The sequence below is a fragment of the Hoplias malabaricus genome, chromosome 9, assembly GCF_029633855.1.
Source record: "Hoplias malabaricus isolate fHopMal1 chromosome 9, fHopMal1.hap1, whole genome shotgun sequence".
Lineage (NCBI taxonomy): Eukaryota > Metazoa > Chordata > Actinopteri > Characiformes > Erythrinidae > Hoplias > Hoplias malabaricus.
The window spans coordinates 4,919,103-4,945,314 of NC_089808.1; the positions used below are offsets into that span (position 1 = coordinate 4,919,103).

Below are 26,212 nucleotides of genomic sequence, written 5' to 3' on the forward strand. Positions count from 1 at the left end.
GTGTTTTTGGGGGGTTTATGGATCTTTTGTCTGCAATTTGTGTGTGTGTGTGTGTGTGTGTGTGTGTATACACGTATGAAATAATTGCTCCCAAAAATAAATATATTCATAAAAATAAATAAATAAATATACACACACCCCTCCACATGAAAAAACACCCCACACTGCACTGTAAAACGAAATGTTCTAAAAACCTCCTTTTTCTTGCACATAGCTCAGAAATTATAGGCCACGTTTTTCTAGGTCAAGAGGATAACAGCATTTAACAGAACACAGTGTCTGTCAGTGCAGGTGGTGGATGCACTACCAGAAGTTCTACCTCAGGCAAATTTTGCAATTAATTTATTTCAGTGCCATAATACGGTTTTATCGCTGGACGAGTGATTTTAAACACATTTAACCACCTCTCTTTTATAAAAAGAAATGTTTCTCTCCTGTGTTTATTATTTAAATATAAACAAGTAGGTACATATGAAAATAAAAATATATATATACAGTATGAAAAGTCACTGTAATTTACAGTTTGTACATTAATCACAGTTGTCCATGTCTATAATTTTACAGCATCAGTGAGTTACTGTCCCTGCTCTTCAGAGAGCTCTGTTATTAAGTGTGAGGGGAAAGACAGTCCTTTGTCTTGAGCATGTTGTCTCCACCTTTCATCATCCGATTCGTGAGTGAGGTATCTTCGACCCATCCGCTGCTCAAACTGACGTAGATCACACCACAGCTGGAAGTTCTGGACACAAAAACAACACAAACACTTCAGCATTATGTGGTGAAAATGGCTGCAGTGCCATTTTCCAAGTAATAATAATGTTTTGACCACATATAATTGAATTTTCCCTTACACAGAAAGAACACAAGTAGCTGAAGTATTGTTTAAAGTAAATTAGCAAACAATATTTATTAAGGGGATTATTCATTGTTTTCCCTGAATGAACCCATTTAGGGCCACGGCACTGAAAAAAATCTCAGAATAATTGAGTAAAAAAGGTCTGTATAATTCCGAGAATATAATCAGAATATTTTTGGATTATTATTGATTATAATATTTAAACAGACAGACTCTCAGTCTGTGCTCCATGAGTGAGTTGTGAAAGAAACAGTCAGTGAAGTGAACAGAATTATTTATTAAACGCAGCCCCAGGACATGATGACCCCACCCCGTCAGTGCAGCCCCTGACTGCGATGCATAAGGCTTTAGTTTTTTGTACGAGTCCGAACCGTAACGCGATGGAGCCTCGTGGGCGCCTGGGTTCCACTCGCTCTGGATCCATCATTTTCGTGATCATTAATTGTATCCTTAATTGAAACTACATGCCATGGGCTCGTGCACTGATTCAGGGGTTAAATACTAATCACACTGTGGTCCTGATGTGGAAGAGAACTGAGTGTTTATTCCTGAAATCTATACCATAGTATGACTTCAGCAACACACTGCAATTCTACAGTTACACTGTGTGTCTGCTCCATTATACGCAGTGAATTATTCTGAGATTATTCTCAAAATTATTCTGAGATTTTTCTCAGAATTCTGACTTTATTCTTCTTCTTTTTTTTTGTCTATGCCCTGGCCCAAAACCTCTATCCTACATTTATGTGGTGTGTGCCCCCCCACCTAATGGTTGGGCACTTTTAAAATAGGTTTATTACAAAAACTATGATACCTGCAAGCCACTAGGTGTCAGTAAAATGACAGGTTGGTAGCATGTACAATAATCATGGAAGAAAACTAATGATGCTTTAAAGCATAGAACAAATAGACATTATTCAAAAACAAGTGTATTAAAAATTCCTTCCAAATAAAATACAAATAACCACTCTAATGTCTTGGATGCCCTAATGAAGAATGGCCCATGTACCATACACAAATACTGCAACACCACTCATATTCTACAGATTCTGTGCTGTGTAAACTGTTGTCCACTTCACTAAAAGGTTGTTCTTTCTCTTCTGTTATTGACTCCTGTACATGATCAAGTGTTTACACTGATGTCTACTGTGTGTGGCGTGTTGCTGCAGTAAAATTACTCCTTAGAAATCAATCAGTCTGTTTTAGTCACATGTCTAATTTAGGATGTGTTCTTACGGAACAGTGTCACTGTACCAGATCCAGGAGTGCTTGCTGAGCTTAAAGCAGTAGGATTAAAGTAACTCAGAGTTTACCTGGAGCCAGGGATGTCCCATAGCTTTACCCACACTGAACCTGCGCCGGACCACCACCTGCAGCAGGTTATTAATCAGACTGACCGCTGAGAGAGAGAGAGAAAGAAAGAGAAAGAGAGAGAAAAAAAGAAAAAGAGAGAAAGCGAGAGAGAGAGAGAGAGAGAGAGAGAAGGAGAGAGAGAGAGATTTTTCTTGAATTAAAAAAAAGATGTAATGTTCCTTTGTACACAAACCTTCACCTTCTACATTTTACAATGATAAATGCCATGAGGAAAATCACATTATTTACACAATTTCATGGATAATTTTGACCTTTTTTACAGATGAAAGTAAGCTTTAGAATTGGTGCAACAGAGTTTCAGAGCCAGAGCATTTAAAAATATTGGAAAATTAAAAGTTGGAATAATTCTGAGATTAAAGAATAAACATTTGGACAAAAAAAAGCTTTTAAAAATAATTTTTCTGACTTTAATGTCAAAATCATTCTGACTTTATTCTAGGAATTCTGACTTATTTCTTAGAATATTAATTTTTTCAATGTCTTGGCCCTAAAACTCAGTTGTACCTAGGAAACTACAAAAAAAAAAATAGTTTTAAATTAATTAACTCTGTTTGAGGCAAGTGTAAAAAAAAACACACTTAACAGAGAAAGCTGTGTTGAGATAAAGTTGATATGTCCCTTTATTATTGATTTAGAAGCATTTCAAATTCTAAAAATCACTTGAGTTTAATAAGGCACTGTGCTCTATCTCACCTTCTAGAGAAATGAGGGCCCAAGGCTGGCGGGGGAACATGAACGCTGCGTTGGTGATCTGCTGGTGAATGTCCTCGTCCTCGTTAAAGGGAAACGTACCACTCAGGCTCACATACAGGATCACTCCCACTGCCCACATGTCCAGAGAGCGGTTGTAGCCATGGCTACTGATGACCTCTGGAGCCAGATAAGCAGGAGTGCCCACCACCGAACGCCGGAAAGATTTCTCACCGATGATGCGGGCAAAGCCAAAGTCACACAGCTTTACCTGGAATAAAGATTTATGGAAGTTCTGAGGAAGTTTTACAGACTGTGCCCTCCCATTTCTGACCCTACACACAGGGGTTTCGACTACACTGCAGAACTGGAGTCAGACCTGATAATAGCTCTTCTAGTGATAAACCGAAATTATGAGGAAAATGGCAACATTGTGCTTTCATCATTCCAGGCTGCTGCTGGCTGCTTCCTTTAAGAGGGGTATAGACAATGATAGCGGTGTAACACACACACACACACACACACACACACACACAGATAGCAGTGTAAACAGCATGACCATGACGATTGTAACATGTAACAATTGCAACTTAACTGTCTATAAGTGGTGTTTATTTTTGGCAAGTCAGCTAACGTTCTCTAGGACAGCTAGCCTTCTCATTATCTGGAACAGTCAGCACAATGTAGCTATGTGACTGCTTCTATTTCTGTTCAGAGTGAATGGAATGCTCTACACAAAAGAACAACTCCTCAGTGAGCAGTCTCATTCCACAAATATTGTGTACAGTTTATTCTCCTGCATGGTTAATACGTTTATAAATTCATGCAAACAAATAAGATACTCTCTCTAAAACCGTCATGTGATCTATTCACTGTGCTGAAAAATAATAAGCAAAATATTACAAACAAAGTTCACTGATTGTTGCCAACCAAAACATTAAAGTGCATAGTACAATAGACTAATAAATGTAATTAGATGTAAAATGGAAATGGAAATTCTTGTAGAATCTACATCAAATCCAGGGTGCAGAAAAACTCTAAAAATATACTGAGGTTAAAGCTTGAATATAAAATTGTGGGAACTACTTAATAGCCATCATAGCTTCAAGGTCAGACCCCTGATCTAAACTGTACTTGTCCCACTTTTTCTGTATTTTTACACATCACACATGCATGCACTTTATTTGCCTGGTAAAGTTAAAGTGATTCTGATAATGAACATAGAAAACACAGTGATCAGACACAGACCTGAGGAAAGGAGTCTGGAGAAGCTAGAAGGACATTCTCAGGTTTGAGGTCACAGTGAGCGATGTGCTTCATGTGTAAATATCGCAGAGCTTCCATGATCTGCAAACAGTCACCACAAGTGGACAACATCAACACTGAGCATTAACAGTCAAAAGCTGGAGTGTCAGAATGATGGAAGGCTAGTGCTGGACAATATTTATATCAGGGCATATTTCTTATCAGTATGAACAGTATAAAAGCCACTGAAAAACCTCCAAATACAAATAAAACATAAATTTAATATTGACAAAATTTAATTAGGGCACCACGGTGGTGCAGCAGGTAGTGTCGCAGTCACACAGCTCCAGGGGCCTGGAGGTTGGGGGTTCGAGTCCCACTCCGGGTGACTCTCTGTGAGCAGTGTGGTGTGTTCTCCCTGTGTCTGCGTGGGTTTCCTCCGGGTGACTGTCCTTGAGGAGTGTGGTGTGTTCTCCCTGTGTCTGCGTGGGTTTCCTCCGGGTGACTCTCTGTGAGCAGTGTGGTGTGTTCTCCCTGTGTCTGCGTGGGTTTCCACCGGGTCACTGTCTGTGAGGAGTGTGGTGTGTTCTTGTGTCTGCGTGGGTTTCCTCCGGGTGACTGTCTGTAAGGAGTGTGGTGTGTTCTCTCTGTGTCTGCGTGGGTTTCCTCCGGGTGACTGTCCTTGAGGAGTGTGGTGTGTTCTCCCTGTGTCTGCGTGGGTTTCCTCCGGGTGACTGTCCTTGAGGAGTGTGGTGTGTTCTCCCTGTGTCTGTGTGGGTTTCCTCCGGGTGACTGTCTGTGAGGAGTGTGGTGTGTTCTTCCTGTGTCTGCGTGGGTTTCCTCCGGGTGCTCCGGTTTCCTCCCAGTCCAAAAACACACGTTGGTAGGTGGATTGGCGACTCAAAAGTGTCCGAGTGAATGTGTGTCTGCGCCCCCTCCAGGGTGTATTCCTGCCTTGCGCCCAATGATTCCAGGTAGGCTCTGGACCCACCGCGACCCTGAACTGGATAAGCGCTTACAGATAATGAATGAATGAATGAATCCCAAAGGATATGTATATGATTTTACAGAACGACTTAACTTTTCTAATATCCACTACAAATTATTAAAAACCTGTAAATCATAGTTTGAAGGCAGTAAATCCCATATAAATCCCAGCTGAATACTGAATTGTCTAAACACTCTTGTGTCAATTTATATGTGTAGCTCTGGTATAACACTGAAGTTAGGACAGGTTTCCATGACAGCATTAAAAAGGTCAAAAAGGAGCAGTTTCCATGGTTACCTGCATAACCAAGAAGCGTGTGATGCGTTCTGGAAGTCGTCCGTTCTCATTGGACAGAATCATCTCAAGCATATCACTGTGGAGCTTCTCCATGACTACAAAAGTGCGCTCAGTTGTCTCGAACATGCCCTCGAGCACAATGACCCCAGGATGGGACAGATTCTGGAGAACAGGAAAACACAGAATAAACATTACAGTTCACCAGGGCCAATGTCATTTTCCCAGACTCTGTTCACACTGCAGGTCCTGTTCACATCTGAAGTCACAAGTGACAGACTCCAGGATAATCAGATTAACTGCATTTGTTCACACAGCCTCACTGCTTACAACAACAGTGCAGGCATTAGTATGCTGGAAAATACTTTGCCCAAACAATGAAAAACCACAGGAAACCGGGTCTGTCTGTTCAAACTTACTCACATGCTTAGAGATCTGATTTGAATCAGATTTGAAGCCACCTATGAATATGGCTTGTATCCAGCTGGAAAGATCAGATGTTGTGTGTCTGACTCAAATTTGATTTATTGAAAAACTCAGTGACTGACCACACTAACATCAGTGATGAAAAAATGGATCCAACAAACCTGCAGTATGGAGACCTCATTTCTGCTCTGTCTCTCCTGTTTGGCAGGGAAGCGGGTTTTATCGATGACCTTGATGGCCACGGCCCGGCCCGTCTGTCTGTGAGCACCTGCACACAAACACAGTACACTGTAAGGACTGCTGACTGGTTCCTTTAAGAGGAGTATAGACACTGATAGCGGTGTAACACACACACACACACACACACACACACACAGAGATAGCACTGTAAACAGCATGACCATGACGATTGTAACATGTAACAATTGCCCAGGAAAGGATTAACAAGTGGCTTGTTTGGAGCTCAGTGGACTGTGCCTTACCTCCATAAACCACCCCAAACTGACCCGATCCCAACACCTCATCAGAGAATATCTGGTATAGCACACTGAGATCCTGAGAAAACAAAGCAGACATTAACAAAAATGCAATCGCAGTGGAATCTCCTGCAAAAAGTTCCATCTCCAAAATGTTCACTACGCAAAAAAAAAAATTAACATATAATAATATATAATATTATATAATTAATAATATTTTTATTCATAATCCATGGTTACATGACTCACCTGAATTTCTCTACTAACTGCTCGATTTTCTAAAAACAAACAATAAATACATACATTAAAAATAATTACAAATATAAGAGTCCCAAGAAAAGTTTTCTTATTGCTCTTATTTAAAGAGGAATTCATTTAGAGATGCATTAATTACAAAAGCAAATATAAAGAAAACATAAAAAATAACAGAGAGCTCTGTGTGTGTGTGTAAGAGATTGGGTTATAACCTGTGGTTTGTATGCTGTTGTGACTGCTGCTCTCCAGTGGCATTAAAGCGAGTTTGATGGCAGCCTCCCACTCTGGTCCCTCTGTGTCCGCAAACACATAATAGACCAGAGAACTCGTCACCAGCTCAAATATATGACCGCCGTCTCCCGGCATGAGGGGAAGGGTCAGCTGGTCTGAGCTTCTAACCTGCAGAACTTCAGACAGAGGCAGCTCCTATAGACCACAAAGCAGTGTTATTACAGCTTATAAACACGTAGCTATAGTTCAGCAATACGTTTAAATAATTAATTAAGATAAACTTGAGACAAAATTTTGCACTGACACCGATGATATACCAGAGTATACCATGATATAGCATATTGCATGATATAATACTATTAAACAAGCCAGTGTATTTCAAAGCGAAATCTTGGGCACCTTGTAGTATTTGCTGCAGTTCTCACTCTGGTACAGGGTGATGCATTTCCCATCTAGAATCCAGTAGTGCCTTTTCCTCTGTGAATGGATTCATGGTTATTGTATTGTATTGCAACATACAGTTAACATTAGATTTATGGTTATAACTGTGTAGTATTCCTGCTTTACTTAACATATCTTTCTAAACAAGTGTGTATTTGGAAAGAAATGTGTGCGTGTACTTTTACTCACCAGTGTATCTACATTAGTGTGGTGCAGCAGCCAGCCCATCTTCAGAATCCCACTGGACCATCTCTTGGTGTGCTTGACTGACTGGACCACTCTCATGAGGGGAATGTTACTGCTGAAACATGGACTGAAAAACAGAAAAAAAGGAATAGAATAATAACATTAATTGGCATTAAACTGGGGTATAATGATGGTGTGATAAAAGTTGTATTAACTAAAAACTATGTTACAATAATAATAATGCATTTTATTTATACAGTGTTTTTCAGGATACTCAAAGTCGCTTTATATAAATGAAAATCAGGGAGATCCAAAGAGCATACGATCATTAAAGACTATAAGATTCAGTTCAAATAAGAAAAATAAAATACAAAATAACACAATAAACTTAATTGGGAAGAGAGTTCCAAAGTGAGGGAGCAGCTACAGAAAAGGCTCTGTCCCCCAGGTGCAGTGCTTAGTCCTAGGAGGTATGGACAGGAGATTGGCATCAGAGGAGCAAAGGTTTCGGGAAGGATTGTGATAGTGTAGCAATTCATTGAGATAGGATGGGGCCTGGTTGTGGAGGGCTTTGTGAGGGAATAGAAGAATTTTGAACTGAATCCGGTGTGAATCCGGAAGCCAGTGAAGCTTCTGAAGGACAGGTTTGATGTGATCGCGAGAACTAGAGTGAATGATAAGGCGTGCAGCTGAATTTCGAATACACTGAAGTTTATTTAGGATGTTGGAGGGTGTGCCGTAGAGAATGCTATTGCAATAATCAAAATATAATCAATCCTGGATGTGATGAAGGCAGGAATCAAGATTTCAGCAGCAGAAAAAGTAAGTAGTAGGCAAAACTTGTGAGTGGTTTTAGTGAGGGATTTGGGACCGACATTTGATTTATCACAGTTTAATTTAAGAAAGTTTGTTTGCATCCATGATTTAATTACAGTGATGCCGTCACTCAGAGTGGAGTGAACTGTAGTAGTGATGGATTTTGTGGAGATGTAAAGCTGGACATTGTCAGCGTAACAATGAAAATGAAGACCATGACGATGTATGATATTACCTAAAGGGAGCATGTAAAAGATAATTAAAAGTGGGCCAAACACTGAGCCTTGGGGAACACCTTGGGACAGAGATGCAATGGAAGAGGTGCTGACAAACTGTTGAAGGTACATTAAACATTAATCCACTCCTGTCCAACAACTAAATTTAGCATGATAAATACATGCTGTGATTGGTCTACGGTGACGAAATTAACTATAGCTATACTTTGAATTAATATTTACCTGTGCTAATATGATTTTTTTTGATTACATGTCATTTTAATACTTATTAACGATGACTATCTCGTAAATAAGTAGTCCCATATGACAACTTATTTTTAGCAATATATTGAAAAATGTACTCAGATTTGTGCTCAGGAACCCTCAAAATTTTAACCATTGCCCAACAATGTGAACTGTGGAGCTGCTGTTTTATTATGTGTGTTAGCCAGTGAGCCATAAAGCCTCGTACCACTGAGCTGTAGAGTTGTGGAACTGTGTTCACTGGAGCAGTGGAGCATCTTCCATTACCTTGGCGAAGAACTAGAGTAACTTTTAAAAATCCAGTTCTAATCAGCAATCCCAGACCTCACTAATGTTCTATTCCATTAATAACATCAAATCCTCATAGAATATGCCCTGATGAAGTATTAGTACACAGTGATGTACAACTGTGCTGTAGGCGCTTCTTACCCAATAGATGGCTGTAATGGAGGGTCCGGTATCAAATGTGGGGGGTCTTTAAAGCGATACTCTTCATAAATTGCGTTCACTGCTTCTACAGCCATGTCCTCCTCAGGCTCCACCTCCAGATTCAACCCGCTCTCTGTGTGAGAGACATAGCTCACTATAAGTTTGCTTCTAGAAATTGTCAGTGTGTGAGTGAGGTGTGAGAGTTGCTCATTAATATGCACTTCATTGACTGGCAGTGTGGGTGTGTTATGAGAGAGGCAATTTTAACGTGAATTTCCTTTAGCGAGTATTACAAGTGACTCAAAAATTTAATGACAGCTGTTATTTTAGCTTTTTTTTTTATAGTGTGAAGAATCACTGGAAGAAATGACTGATTAGTCAATTACATCGAAATGTATTGACTGATAACATCTAGAAAGTCATGACAAATACTTCAGCTAATCACTATCCTTTAAGCTATTCATAAACTCTGCAAGGTTAAACACCACTGACGCAGATACTGTCTCTCATCTCCTGTGTATATATTAATTTCTAGAGTTTTAAATTTAAATTCGGTGTTTGTGTGTGTGTGTGTGTGAGAGAGATACCTTCACCGTTGGCTCGCTCTCCTCTGCAGTCCGGTGGAACCTGAGACTCACAGCGTCGATGACAGTTAAATTTGCAATCTGTAATCAAAAAAGAAGGAAGGCAAAATTTAACACCAGAACAAGAACTTACACTTCTAATATTTCAGCATTCACCATCACAGCAGTAAAATAATCTCAATCAGAGGTAGACGCATAAAGGTAGAGATATGTACAATATAAAGAGGTAGAGGTATAAAGCTCTATTAGATTGAGCTATACATGCTACAGTGTACTATGACATTTGTCTCAGAACTCTAGAGAAATGGAGAACCGCACAGTTCCTCAAACATGGCATTCCATGAAATGGCTCCAAATACTCTGTCTAATGAGTAAGAGGATGTCACATGTTTAGATTCTGGACTATTTATATGTATTTTAGCCAGTGGTGGACACAGCACACAAGCCATGTACTTGATACTAAGGGTAAAATATTACTCCAGTAAAAGTCCTGGATGTAGATCTCCATTTGAATTAAAGTACAAAAGTATTTACCTTCAAACGTACTTAAGTATTGAAAGTAATGTGTTATTATCATTTTTGTAACAAGACTCATAATAAAAACAAAGTCCACCATTGGTATCATTGGTTTTATGCTGAGAAACATTTTCACTTGTTTTAGCACAACGAGGAAACCCACGCAGACACAGGGAGAACACACCACACTCCTCACAGACACTCACCCGGAGGAAACCCACGCAGACACAGGGAGAACACACCACACACCTCACAGACAGTCACCCGGAGGAAACCCACGCAGACACAGGGAGAACACACCACACTCCTCACAGACAGTCACCCGGAGGAAACCCACACAGACACAGAGAGAACACACCACACTCCTCACAGACAGTCACCCGGAGGAAACCCACGCAGACACAGGGAGAACACAGCACACTTCTCACAGACAGTCACCCGGAGGAATCCCACGGGGAGAACACACCACACTCCTCACAGACATTCACCCGGAGGAAACCCACGCAGACACAGGGAGAACACACCAAACTCCTCACAGACAGTCACCCAGAGGAAACCCACGCAGACACAGGGAGAACACACCACACTCCTCACAGACAGTCACCCAGAGCAGGACTCAAACCCACAACCTCCAGGTGCCTGGAGCTGTGTGACTGCGACACCTACCTGCTGCGCCACCGTGTAAAGTACAGATACACAAAAACAGTACTTAAGTACAGTAACGAATTACATTTACTTCATTACTGTCCACCACTGATTTTAGCCATCAATTCACTGGAGTGGAGAGGAAATGCAAGGCCCTGGGAGGCAAAGAAGTTCCCGGAAAAGACCAACTGATTGATTGATTGATTAATTGATAAAATATTTGTGGTAGTTTGCTGCAGTAACAATTTCTACTTCCAGAAAGGTTAGCAACAGATGTTGGAGCATTTCAACATTATCACTAGAAGTTGTAAAAAATAAATTAATTCAAGGGAATGACTGGGGAATTCCATTTAAGACCTTTCTCCTGGGAGCGTTCTTGCAGCTGACTTACCGGAGCACTGCATGCCTTGGCGGAAGAGGCCCTTAAGCAGCTTGTGACACTGTTGGCACACAGTGGGTTTGGTGTAGGTGTGGATGTGGAAAGTGTGTGGTACGAGTGGTCTGCTCCCTCTTCCCCCTTCACACACTCCCAGCCACACGGGTCTGTCTGCCCAGGACGTGGGCCGAGAGCGAGATGGCTTTGACAAACTTATCTAGAAACAGTAGGAGAAAGAATGAGGTTACCTGATCTTAAATCTAGTGAAATAGATCACTGAGCACCTGAGGGGGCTTTTGCTTTTTCACACAAGGCCTGTTAGTGTGGGTTTCCCTTTTTCCCTTCAGTGAATGGACTGATTTTCATTGATAAAATGCAATGTTATTATGTTATTTAAAGGTCAATATCACAGAAAACTCAAACACTACTTTATTTCACTGAAACATATATCATGTATTCATAATGTATCATTCACTCGAGTGCATGTGGCTCATAAATGGACTGTTAGCAGCCAAAGCCACCCGCCATCTTGAATTAAGCACATGAAGCCATTAAGGACATAGCTAATTTACATATACAAGTCTAAAACCTCTAAGGAAGTCTATTTAATTACCCACTCAAAATGGTATAAGGCATGTATATAATAAGCTTCAGTTACAAACTGCATTAGTCTTGTGAAGCCTGGGCAAATCTGAAAAAGAAGCGTTATGGATTAACTGTTTGATTTGAAGTAAGGCGCAAACGAGAATGTGTTTGCTCGTCTTTGGGTAAACTGTCATTTTACCTCCTCCAGACTGCCTCCAGTGTGGTTGGAAAGTGAGGGGGCGCGGGGGCGGGCAGGTGGGAACAGGGACAGGCTGGGTCCACAAGGCCTGGATACACGTGAGCAGTCACTAGGTAACATCAAAGCACAGCGCTTATGGAAGTCCAAACCACAACCTAGAGTTTGAGTGTAAGAGCGAGAGAGTAAAGGTGAGAGATGCGCACAGCATGTACGACTTGTACACAAAAAATCAATTAAAGTAATGAATGCACAATTATATTTTTATTGTCAATATTTGCTTTTGTTTCTGCAATAAACACAAAGGATCAAAATACCCTCAAATGTCTGGAGCCAGATTATGCAAATGTAACATTAAAGCAAGTAAAATCTGCCCCATGTCCGTCTACTCACCTGTAGTATTCATTTAAATGTGACCACTAGTCTCAGTTTTACTGCAGTGTGTTTCAGTTGTTTTTTCATTTCATTTTGGAATTGTGCTTTGAGTGTTTTTGGTCTTTAGGAATTAAGTCTTTACGCGTTTCAAAGATTCGGCGTACTCAGCTGTTTTTTCACGTAAGATCTAGTATTTTTAGACATGCATTTATAACAAATACAGCTGATGGTTGTTTTAAAATCATATTTTATATGTTTTTATATCAGCTTTAAGTTTCTTTTTAATCTGCCATTTAATTTCCTATTGTTTTACAGCTGAACACATTTCCTTTTAAGTCAATGTGATGCACCTTGACATGATGCTGTCACCAAAGGATACAAAATCAATGCAATTTATTATGATTTAAAAAAAAAACTACATAATTAAACATAGTTCTCTCCTTTTAGTGCTGCAAAGAACAGCATGTGTGGGGGTTACGGTCTTACCTTCACATTTTAAACCCTGCCGGACAAGACCCCACAACATCTCTCCGCAGTGGTTACAAAACGTAGGCGTGCGATATGATTGGACCACCAAAGAATGGGGGCGGAACTTCACCTCAGTTACTGAAGCAGAAGCTGCAGAGATGAAAATGAAAGACATTTCTATGGAAACTTAGACAGACAGAAAATTTTCAATCATCAAGGACAAAAAGTGCAGTAAGTGTAGGAGGTTCACAGTGAAAGTGAATACAATACTGTGCACTTCAAACATCAGGGTGCAGATACAGACTATGTTTCATTGTTTATTTTCCAGTGAAAAATGCAATAAATCAATTAGATCTCATCAGGAGCAAAGCAGGAAAAATTTAAGGGGAAATTACAGAAATCTCAAAAACTAGTATTCCGTGAATTCAACGTTTACTCTGAATTCTTTCAGCAAAATTGCTTTCAGTTCCGAAAAGAAGTCTACAGTGATTTTTGCACATATTCAGATTCCTTGTAAGTTGTTTAGATATTCTCTAAAAAAAGAGCATGTGCGTTTTTACTTACCAGAAAGTACCACCTCCACCAGGTCTCCATCATGTAGGTGGTGTTGCTCTGTTAGTCTATGTAAAATCTGCTCAGAGTCAGGTTCATGTCTGAAAAGATGTAGCTTCTCACCAACACCTATGACACACCAGTCTGGAGCCTAGTGGGGAAACGCACCACACACACACACACACACCCACACACACACACACACACACACACACACGAGTTAATGCCCCAGTAAATGCTCCATAAAGCAGTTCTAACATTGTGGGGACTTCCATGTTTAAAATAGGTTTAGTAAATAATGTGATACGTCCAAGTCGAGCTGGCCATTTCATAATATAAATACCTATTGGATGTAGAAGTGACTGCTTCTTTATTTAGCCCCAGCAATGTATAACAAACCACAAATGTACAAGAAAGGAAGTTAAACAGCACTTCAGGGATGACATGATTTTTTCTATGTTATTAATAACCAAACATTCAGACCTGTTTCTGATAAAACGAATCTTTAAAAGAAGTTGGTTTAATCAAAGCCCTTCACAGAAGATGACCATTTAAAAATATGCTCTCACACTAAAACGCTACCACCCCACAGCATGAATCAAGTGATTGATCACAATGTAAGTGTGTGCTATTTTAGGACATGTTTATAACAGCATTAGATCAGATTGTTCTATTTTCTGTCTCATATCCTGTCCTGCTTTAGAATCTCTCTCACAGATAAAAATGTATCAGCCACATCAGCCTGAAATGGTCCTTGATTGGCCGGTCCCATTCCCTTTGTATAACTCATGGCTGCCATTTAGATTCCAGCAGTTTCCTGATGCAGCTGTAGATGCGGACATGTGTAAATCTATCCATGATAGTTATGCTACTGCCTAATATTGATTCATTCATTATCTGTAAGTGCTTATCCAGTTCAGGGTCGTGGTGGGTCCAGAGCCTACTTGGAATCATTGGGCGCAAGGCGGGAATACACCCTGCAGGGGGCGCCAGTCCTTCACTGGGCAACACACACACACACACACTCACACATTCGAACACTTTTGGGTCGCTAATCCACCTACCAACGTGTGTTTTTGGACTGTGGGAGGAAACCGGAGCAGCTGGAAGAAACCCACACGGACACAGGGAGAACACACTACACTCCTCACAGAGAATCACCCGGAGGAAACCCACGCAGACACAGGGAGAACACACCACACTTCTCACAGACAGTCACCGAGAGGAAACCCACGCAGACACAGGGAGAACACACCACACTCCTCACAGACAGTCACCCGGAGTGGGAAACCCACGCAGACACAGGGAGAACACACCACACTCCTCACAGACAGTCACCCGGAGAAAACCCACACGGACACAGGGAGAACACACCACACTCCTCACAGTCAGTCACCCGGAGGAAACCTACGCAGACACATGGAGAACACACCACACTCCTCACAGACAGTCACCCGGAGGAAACCCACACGGACACAGGGAGAACACACCACACTCCTCACAGACAGTCACCCGGAGGAAACCCACGCAGACACAGGGAGAACACACCACACTCCTCACAGACAGTCACCCGGAGGAAACCCACGCAGACACAGGGAGAACACACTACACTCCTCACAGAGAATCACCCGGAGGAAACCCACGCAGACACAGGGAGAACACACCACACTTCTCACAGACAGTCACCGAGAGGAAACCCACGCAGACACAGGGAGAACACACCACACTCCTCACAGACAGTCACCCGGAGTGGGAAACCCACGCAGACACAGGGAGAACACACCACACTCCTCACAGACAGTCACCCGGAGAAAACCCACACGGACACAGGGAGAACACACCACACTCCTCACAGTCAGTCACCCGGAGGAAACCTACGCAGACACATGGAGAACACACCACACTCCTCACAGACAGTCACCCGGAGGAAACCCACACGGACACAGGGAGAACACACCACACTCCTCACAGACAGTCACCCAGAGGAAACCCACACGGAGACAGGGAGAACACACCACACTCCTCACAGACGGTCACCCGGAGGAAAACCAAACGGACACAGAGAGAACACACCACACTCCTCACAGGCAGTCACCCAGAGGAAAACCAAACGGACACAGAGAGAACACACCACACTCCTCACAGACGGTCACCCGGAGGAAACCCACACGGACACAGAGAGAACACACCACACTCCTCACAGACAGTCACCCAGAGGAAAACCAAACGGACACAGAGAGAACACACCACACTCCTCACAGACTGTCACCCGGAGGAAACCCAAATGCACACAGGGAGAACACACCACACTCCTCACAGACGGTCACCCGGAGGAAAACCAAACGGACACAGAGAGAACACACCACACTCCTCACAGACAGTCACCCGGAGGAAAACCAAACGGACACATGGAGAACACACCACACTCCTCACAGACGGTCACCCGGAGCAGGAATCAAACCTACAACCTCCAAGCCCCTGACCTATACTACTACTACTGCCTAATAAATTAAGCTAAATCATGTTTCCTGATTTTGAGGGAAATATCTCCAATATTCAAAACAATATTCAATATCTATTATTTTATAATTTGACCATCATTACTATTCTAAAATGAGAAAAATAATAAAAATCTGAAAAAAAACAACAGCAATGACAACATAAAAACATATGTATCATCAGACATTATATAAAAGGTAAGAAGTAACTGTTTAACCCACTGGGTCAACAAACCACCTGCACGACAGATTTAAAGTTTGGATGGTTTTATTTATATCTTTGTTAATATAGTGCAGAAAAATGGTTAAAACCTTTCTGAATCTGTAAAGTGTGACCTACTGATTCCAAATTATAGTGAGATCATAAGTAACCAACTTTCAAAGGCTATGAAGAGGTCTCTTCTCCAAATCTCTCTTAGGTTTAAGTCACTAAACAAATGGATGTTTTAACAATCACTCAAACCTTTACTTGGTCTGGGTGGTAAAACCTCAGCTTGGTTTGGCCCAAAGGAAATCTACTCCCAGTTGCGTGTGAATACTGTGAATGAAAAATGATCATATGTGACACCAGCTCATATAGGTTGGAAGAGAAACCACTAGGAACATGTGTGTATTATCATGATTGTTGAACAAAGGATTTATCAAAATAAATAAATTAATAATTCAATCTAAAGAGGATATTAATGTACTTTTTAAAAATATTTTCAAAGATTTACATCTCACTGAATTAATCACGTATTATTAACTGTAGATTTCACAGAAGACTGTAAAACAATGTTTTGGAGCCAATGGCATATTTGAAGATTTTTAAACTCTCAAGAGGCGTTACTGTCATTTCAGCAACATACAAGTTCAAGGTGAAATGAAACATCTGTACACAGCTTTTCACTGGATTTTATGTTGTTTATATCGATATCAGAATTCTATTGTAACAACCAAAACTAAGAAATAAATCGTCATATAAATATTGGCCATATCATCCAGCCTTAACCTGCCCATACTCATGAATAGAGGGCACAAAATCACACAACTAACACATCGTTCTCTCACATCGCAACTTTCAATGTTAAAGAAGTCCTTAGATTCAGCTAGGGTTGGGCGGTATAACGATAACACCGTAAACATCTGTGTTTAAAAATGTGGACGGTATCTTAAAATGAGGGCGGTATTTATGACGTGGCTGCGTCGTGTCACATTTGTATTCTGTGAATTTAAAAGCCTCAGTTTGCTGAAAAATCTGCTGTGGTGTGCTAAACCACAAGTGCCCGTTAGCGCCAGCTGTGCTTCTAAACGCTGTAGAGCAGGGGTGTCAAACTCATTTTCACAGAGGCCACAGAGGCCACATCAGCATACTGGTTGCCCTCAAAGGGCCAGATGTAACTGTAAGACAGTATAAATGTAACTACATGTAACCAAATGTAATGCAGAATAAATGTAAGTACTCCTTAATGTTAAATGTTAAATAACTCTGAATTTATTACTTATTCAACTTATAAATATTTTCATAGATATAAAAATATGTTTGCTTGTTGCTCTGTTAACAACATAAATCCTGTTCATTTGTCAGATTAAGAAACTCATTACTCCATCAATCAACGATCAAACTATCCAGGTGAATAAAGAAAAATATCATCAAACACAAGTTATGGTATCATCAAACACTAAAAAGACTTAGACGCGCGAGTGATTTCTTCAGCTACAATAAAGCTAGCTTTCACAGCTGTGTTGTTTTGGGCCGTAGCTCTTGTGAATATATTCTGCTGTGATCGCAGTCTACTTTTCTTGAAGGCTTACTTTGGCATACTTAAGTGTTTGGTGTCAAAGTGCCGACCTAAATTGTACTCCTTGACAACTGCCACCGCCTCATAACACAAAAAACATACCGGTTTTTCTCCTTGAAGCACAAACATGTATTCGCCTTCACATCTCTCTTGAAACTTCCATCGGCATCAATTTTTCTTTTCCTGGACATTTAGGGATCAACATTTGTAGCTATTTCTTAATTCCACTTGTTGAAAAACATCACATCGAAGAGGATACACTGTGATCTAGTGGTGGAATGCCGTCACTTGGCGGGCAACATAATCGGGGAATGCATTGTGGGAAATGTAGGTTAAGGTCAATGCACGCTTTAGAATTAGTGTTGGATTAATTAATAATTAAGTCTAAAAGCGTGCATTGACATAAACTCCATTTCCCACAATTCATGCCGATTATGTTACCCATGAAGCGATGGCATTAAGCCACTAGACCGCAGTCAATCAGATCTTTTAAGCTCTTGTGGGCCACATTTGACCCGTGGGCCTCGAGTTTGACACGTGCTGTTTTTGAAGTTTTCTGTTCCTTCAGAACCAGTTGCTGAAATTTGTTCTTTCAGAAACGGGTTTTTATCATCAACAGGTGTGTCGGTGTGCACTGTCGGGTTGTGTTTATCAAAATTCACTCGACTTTGTGCTCACAGATATAAGGCTCAGAGCAGACTGACAGAGGACCCCCTCCCCCCCGTATACCGAGATATTTTGAGACGGTATGAAAAATGTGGGTACCGCCCATCCCTAGATTCAGACAGACAGCCTCCTCTATTTATTATTGGCTCACAATAAAAATCAGTAAATATCCACAACGCAAATATTCTAGCTGTGCCCCAAACCACACATTTCTATAATTCACATACTACACCATTACTTCTAATGTTAGTGCATTTTCTTACATGCTAATTATAGCAGTAAAATGTGGTTTGGGATGCCTCTGCCTCTGTCGTTACTTTTTGGTGATGAATTAAATGCCATAAAAGCAAACCCAAATTGGATAGGAAATGAAAAATCAACCAAAATCCATGTTATTAACTCTTACTCCAGAAGCCATTGTGGTGCGTTTAAAACTTGCAAAGTCAGCATCCCCAGTGTACTAGCCACACCTGTGTAATTAAAACCTGCTCTGTGAACTAAGCAAGCCACCCTTGTGTGTTTAAGACACATTTTGGAGAGCTCTACAAGCTGCCTGTGTATGATTAAAATTTGCTTAACTAGCTCCATGAGCTACCAAATTTCCATTAAACACTCTCAGGCTGCTGCTCACTCAGAAAGCTCAGGGACTGCACCCACCACATTTGAGGGTATTATAATATGCACCATGCTATTGTTTAGAAATACTATGACTGTATGCAAAAATGTGACACCGCCCAACACTACAGTGAAGTGAAATCAGAGGTCAGATAAGCATCAGTCTTTGATGTCTGCTGCAGTGAGGCGAGATAAGTGTAAGGAGGTCAGAGGGTGTGTACAGAGCTCTACTGTGGGCCTGCTGAAGATGGAGAAACACTCAGGTCTTTAAATGTCAAATCAAGAGGAAATGACTCAAAAGCAGATAGAACGACAGACAAAAGAATTTAAAAGACAGAGGGAGAGCAACAGACTGAAGAGAAAAGGAGTGAAACAGAGGATAATGAGGGAATCTGAAGGAGTTTTGAGTGTGAAGAAGGATTAAATTATTATTACTATCATTTATTAGTAGTAGTAGTTATAGTAGTAATATTGAGAGATGTTACAATAATGAACCTGACTTTATGAAGTCATATCGTATTGTATTAAATATAATGCATGTAATTGTACAAACTCAAACAACCACTGGCTTCTTTTGTTGACATTATAAGATATTTTGTCAGGCAATATGTATGACACATAAAAATGTATGAGCGCATTTATAAAGCATTTTGCTGGAATACGTAGGAAGTGCTAATTAACTCCATTGCCAGGAATGAGTCAAAGAGAGGCTAAATAAGTGCTTGTCATAAGAGAGTAATAACAGCTCAGACATTTGGGGAACTGAGTGATGTCACCAGGGGCATGAGGTGGTGTTGTTATTAAATGTGTGTATGTGCGCTGTCTTCTCTTTGCTCAGTCTTGCAACACCTAATGAGCCTTCTATTCTCAGCAGTTAATCAGTTTTAAAGCTTTATTATTGACTGGATACTGTACTGCAACAACGACATTGAATTACCCCTCTTAATTAATTTAGATGGAATTCCTTGTTTAGTAAATTACAGATAACGGTAACAGTTGGAGTAAATACTGCATGCAAACATGGATGAAGTATAACATAAAAACGGATCACTGGATTACATTAATTAAAATAATAAACAGTAATAAGAGCAGTACTTTCCTCTGATATCTAGCTATTATCGTAATGTTGCTATTGTTATGAATCTTGACTACTACAGCTGTTATCATCATGCAGGTATTTGTTTAACCCTGAAACCCCGGCACCCTAATCTCTGCGGCCTCTAATAGATTATCACCTACACAGAGAGCAAAATATACATACACAAATGCTACATGACTTTGAGATGGCTCTAGGACAGGTGAAGCCTTAATCTGGCTGAATGTCATTAGTTAGTCAAGAAACATTGGGTGTGTCCCAACACCTAGTGAGCTTTTTACGTCATAGTCTGCGTGCTCCCAACACGTAGGCTGTCCCAATTCTTAGACACCTCGTTTTGCTGTCTACTAAGATATCTTAATTTGGCAGCATCAAACCCTTCCTTAGCCGCGAAGGCAATCCCAGGATGCAACGCAAAAACAACTCCCGTCCATTTCGCTCTTCTCTCGAGCAAACATTATTAAAATCGTGATTTAAAAAAAGACTAAAATCCACCACGCTAAAACTGAGAAGACGTTAGTCACTGAGGTAAAACTATGGAGTCAAAAAAGGGTCAAAAAGATTGAGTTTGTAAAAGAATACTCACAAATATACCGGACTTTGTAACTGCGTTTGAGCAACTGTACGTAAAAGCGTAACGTAAAACTAAAAAGAGCAATGTAAAACTAAAATCCACAAATGTATTGGAATGCGCAAATTTAAAAAAACAACAACAATAATAGTAAATCAAATTCACAAATATGAAAAAAGATTTGCATTTGTAATCAAATGTCGTGAATCAGTACCGTCTCAAACGGCTTAAAATGTGCAAGAGCAAAGCTTTTTAAGGTTCCAAATGTGACAGTGGGAGTTTTTGAATGTGGTGAAAAGAATCCACATATTCGCCTTCTCTGCTGCTGTGTGAATCTCTTTTGAAGTTGCGGATTTAAGACCCTGTTTTGACGGCTAATTGATGGACCAATGGGAAAACTTTAGCTGGACCAATCAGATCGTGAGGTTTGTTTAACCAATCGGAACACTGATTTGTTGCCGTCAGACACAGCGCTTTTCCACCAAATGAACTCCGGTTCTTAAACCGGTCAGCAGGATGCCTCTGACCTTGGCCACAGCGTCCCCTGCTCATGACGTATTCCTGGTTCCCCACTAAACGTGTAGAAACGCGGCGGTTCACTGGAAAGAACCAAGGTTCCAAGTATCAGGAACGAAACCGCTTCAAGAACCAGAGTTCTTTTGGTGGAAAAGCTACGTTTGACAGTAACAAATCAATGTTCTGATTGGTTAAACAAACCTCGCGATCTGATTGGTTCAGCTAAAGCTTTCCTATTGGTCCATCAATTAACCGTCAAAAAAGGGTCTTAAATCCGCAACTGTAAAAAGAGATTTACACACGCAGCAGAGAAGGTGAATGTGTGAATGTTTGTTTCCACCTCATTCAAAAACTCCCACGGTCACATTTGGAACCTTAAAAAGGTTTGCTCTTGCACATTTTAAGCCGTTTGAGAAGGTATTGATTCACACATTCATGACATTTTTTCATTTTTGTGAATTTAAATTATTATTATTGTTGTTTTAAATTTGTGCATTCCAATACATTTGTACATCAAACTTACAAAGTCCGTTACATTTGTGAGTATTGTTTTACAAACTCAATCTTTTTGACCCTTTGTTGACTCCATATAAAACAAAAACACCGGTTGCGTGCGGTGGGCAGGAACAAGCGTTGATGCAATCGCTCTCTAAGTAGAGTGTCTCAATAATCCCCAACAATAGAGTCCAACTGGAAGGAAGGGCGTTCCTATAAATCAAGAACGCCCATAACAGGAACGCCTGCTTATCTTTCATTGGCGGATATGTCGGGAAATGGCTTCTCATTGGAGGAGACAACTTAAAGGCGAACTTACTTAAAGTTGCTCTATCGAAGCAAGTCTGTCCCATCAGACTTTGAAATATTACCACCTTTTGAATTGGTAGCACTGTTTTTTGCACTAAAATTACACATCTGAATTTTGTTGCTTTTGAATGTAAGTCTTCAGACTGTTTTGCTTCACAATTATGCATCTGAATATAGTTGCTCTTGAATTGAACTCGTGAATTTTCAAGAACACGTTTTCACTGTTATTATTCAAGATTAATATATTCAGATTAAAAAAATTCAAACAATATATTTCGAAGTTGCTCAAATTCGATTAGAAATTAGACCGAATTCAGATGCCAAAATATGAGTGAAAAAAAATCAGATACACATCCGGGATACAAAGGAAAAGCAATCGATTCATTAGGACATTATCACCTTAAATGGTGCAGTAGTTGCATTCTGTCACCACTAGAACACAACTTTAATACCGTGGAAAAACTACACGTTTAGCTTCCCTCCGCGGATATTATCTCATTGTTTTCAACGTGTCTCAAAAATCTGAAAGGCTCACTATAGACACAATATAACAGACTACTGATATCCTGAATATAAAGAAATATTACTGTGGAAATTCTTTTGTAATGACCCTGTGAACATAGCATTGGACATTGCGCATTTGGCTAAATTCATGGGGCATTATCTCTTTATTTTCAAAGTGTCTCAAAAATCTGAAAGGCTCATTGAAGGCACAATATAACAGACTATTAATATCCTGAAGATGAAGAAATATTACTGTGAATTTTTTGTCATGGCCCTGTGAATATAGGGCCCCGACCTTTCTTCATTTATACAGCAATATCCCTGTCCCTTTAACACCCAAGCCCACGCAAGGGGCATTCCTGGTGGGGCGTGTTTGCATCACAGAAAGGCCCTCAGTTGGTGCAGTAATTAGACCCCTCCTCATGAGGACAGACGACCGTTAGAACTGTCTACATAAAACAGCTGTCTATGCAGTCAGTGCCTACCTTGACAGCTCAGGTTTTGGGACACACACAACCATGTCGCTGGCCTTAAGGGCCTATATGTAGCCATTGTACTTGTCACCCATCTATTGCTTACAGAAAAATAAGACATTAACTTGTCAAACAATGTGCAACAGCCTGCAGAGCTACACCTTTGAAATTGTGGAATGGGTAATATAGATATTAATAAAGATACAAGTAATAAAACACAGGTAATTGTTTGTATTCGTTTGTCCAGCTGGGGAAGGACTGGTGAGAATGAAGCAGAGAGGAGAGAAAAAGAAAGAGAAATATGCTTATGTGTGTGTGTGTGTGTGTGTGTGTTTGTGTGTGTAAGTCTGTGGTTGGAAAGTTAGCTACAGAGTTTTCAAACCACACCGGCCATCCTGAGAGCTGCAGTCAGCACAGAGTTATGCAGGTGAAATAATGTGCGTTAGTCTACACGTACTAAAGCAACAAATTTGACCATTAGTCAACGTAGGTACACAGAAAGGTCACATACTTTGAGAGTATACAGTACAGTTTATACATTCCAGTAGCCACTCACAAGGAAGCCTAGCTCACAAGGACATAAAAGTACATGAATCAAGCTGAAGTACATTTGTTTAATGCATAAAAGCTATTCAGTATGGATGTTTTGATGGGAAATGCTCCATTAAAAAGAATCCCAGAGTGAGGAAAACACACAGTTGTGAACAACGCAGCTCAGAGATCAGTGCTGAAATGAAAAGAAATGCAGCAAGAACATAGAGCACCACTAGTCACTAGTGTACCACTGGTTACCACCATCACCACTGTATGTCTTTACATCTGTGTGCAATCCATTTCACAACAAACCTTCCTGAATGACTTGTTTACATCTAAACCACTCAGTTATTCAGACAGTTATTCCACCACTGTGTTAATATCCATCTGGTGCCTTCAGTCTAACTTTAAAGATTCATATTTCACTGAACTAGTCAAAGGCAAATCAAGCTGTGGCAATATTTGAGATTGCGTGATGCTCTGAATCATTTACCACTACTAACAATGCAATCTTGGTCCTCGCCAGACCACTTCACCGAGCAGTTAGTCAAGAGCAAACATCTGTGATAGCGGCAGGATAAAGCTGCATCCTCTGCCTTAATTAGGTTTCCACATATGTGTCTACGATCTAAACCCAGCCACAGCTTTTATTCCAGATAGTTCTGCAGCATGAACGATCCCTCGGCCTGAGCAGCTACAGCAAAGACCTCGTTCTGTCAAAACAAACGTTTGATCTAATAATGGAAGATGTTTCAACAGTGACACAAAGTTTGGAAATGTTGAAATATCAACCATCAAACCTTTGAAACAACAAACGTGTCAAAAGGAATTAGACAGCACATACAGACTACATTAATTACAACAAATGATGAACTTTGAAAAGGACAAATGCCTGGAAATAAGGATAAAAGCCACTAAAGCACAGACAACAAGATAATTTGTAGAAGTTGCTGGACCTTGGGGCATTCAGGGCCCCTCACGGGTTTATTGGGCATTTTTACTTCCATGTCTTGAAATAAATCTAATTATACTTCAACTATTAGAGCACCAGGTTGATCCACACAGGGCATGACTGAGTAAAGAAACTGCCTTTATTATTGAGTGGCCCTAACATCATTTTAGGCCCTTCTCCTAAATTAAACAGTACGGGTCACTTTATGAAACACCAGAATCTTACCTTCTTCTCAATGATTTCCGCAGCTAGTTTCTTGGCACTTTTGAAGCTCAGTCGGCCCTCAGGAATCCTGACTCCCTCTTTGAACAGGCCGATCTGGAAGATGACCCTGATGGGCCCTCGAGGAGCCACCTCAGTCCCCATGGACATCTCCGAAAAGCAACCTCAGGAGAGAGGAAGGAGATGAAGGTTTAAATTCAAGAACTACCAGGTATTTCTTTAAAGCACAAGACTCAAACATTTCTCAGGTCGTAGGTTTTAAAAGTAAATACGCTATTAATGGCAGCTCATCTGGACTAGCAGAGGAAAAGTGTGTGAAAATATGTATTACATACGATTTGCAAATATTCAAAGTCTCACAGTATCTTTGCTGGGCCTGTAGGCCAGACACTGTGGAAGCCATTACTGTCAGAAAAGACTTACAGATATCTGAAGCATCCCAAAGGCAGAAGCATGCAAGAGATACTACATTCAAATAGAAGAGGAACTTACTGGAAATGCTCATGTCCAGTGAGTCTGCCTCCACCCTCACAGAATGGTGGTTCACACCAGCAGCCATTTTCTCTCACCTTGGCAAAGGGAGAAACAACACCTCTCTGCAGCTCGCTTTGTTTTCTGCTTCTTCTTCTCATCTCACACTAGCTTCCTTTTGTCAGGCGCTTTTAGCTAATGAGACACTAGCAGCAGAGACAGGAAACTCTAACTCACTCACTCACTCTCTCTCTCTCTCTCTCTAACACACACCAAAAGCACTTTCTATTTGTAGGTGACACACACACCAAGAAAAACTTTTTCATCTGCCCATTTCAGAAATAAACACAAACACAATATGGGAAGATTTTATCACCACATTATTCAAAGCTAACAATCTCTGAGAACTCTTTTACACTTTATATAAGAATGGGAAAAGCTGGAGGTGCAAACACATTGTAATGTATGAAGTGTTGGAGGTCACAAATACAACCATTTATTACACAAATGACCAGTGAACGCACCTGATGTTTTACATATAAACAACCAGCTACAATATTAAAGCCTCATCCATTTTATGAGCATCACTTTCCATTTATTTTTACAATTACATACAAAGTGTTGCACTTTCACTCTGCCCTTTAACGCCGAGGACTGCCGCAGAGCAGATATTACTTGTGTGACAGATTATTTTAACCAATATCTGGCAGTGACACCGATGTGGCAGTTGGTTGTCAGTATGTTGCACTGGTATGACATGGAGGAGTATTTATACGCCTTAGTGTAGTTGCTGGACTGAGCATCCACCAGCCAACCGCATCCTGTGACCACTGATTAAGGACTGAAAGTGAATTAAAACGGACTGCAAAGCAACTCTCTTAACATTTGCAGGGTTGACAGGGTGGCTGTACCCAATATGAGCGGACAGCGCTTAAAAACACTGCTGTGTCTGATCTACTTGTACTTGCATAACACACACGGATACATGAGTGCCGTTGCAATGCAGAAAATGGTCTACAACCAAAA

General features: G+C 40.6%; 1 protein-coding gene across 1 annotated transcript; it reads right to left on the reverse strand.

Annotated features, from left to right (window-relative positions):
• Nucleotides 1–437: 437 nt before the first annotated feature.
• prkd4 (protein kinase D4) lies at nucleotides 438–25,407 on the reverse strand. Its single transcript, XM_066680414.1, has 19 exons — nucleotides 25,208–25,407; nucleotides 24,719–24,879; nucleotides 13,496–13,634; nucleotides 12,950–13,081; nucleotides 12,092–12,246; nucleotides 11,323–11,524; nucleotides 9,774–9,851; nucleotides 9,187–9,319; nucleotides 7,466–7,589; nucleotides 7,235–7,312; nucleotides 6,817–7,030; nucleotides 6,599–6,627; nucleotides 6,356–6,428; nucleotides 6,035–6,141; nucleotides 5,451–5,612; nucleotides 4,169–4,267; nucleotides 2,924–3,191; nucleotides 2,170–2,255; nucleotides 438–739 (listed from the first exon to the last, which is right to left on the reverse strand). The coding sequence occupies exons 1-19, from the start codon at nucleotides 25,272–25,274 to the stop codon at nucleotides 575–577; spliced, it is 2,472 nt and encodes an 823-aa protein (XP_066536511.1). The 5' UTR covers nucleotides 25,275–25,407; the 3' UTR covers nucleotides 438–574.
• Between the last annotated feature and the right edge of the window lie 805 nt (nucleotides 25,408–26,212).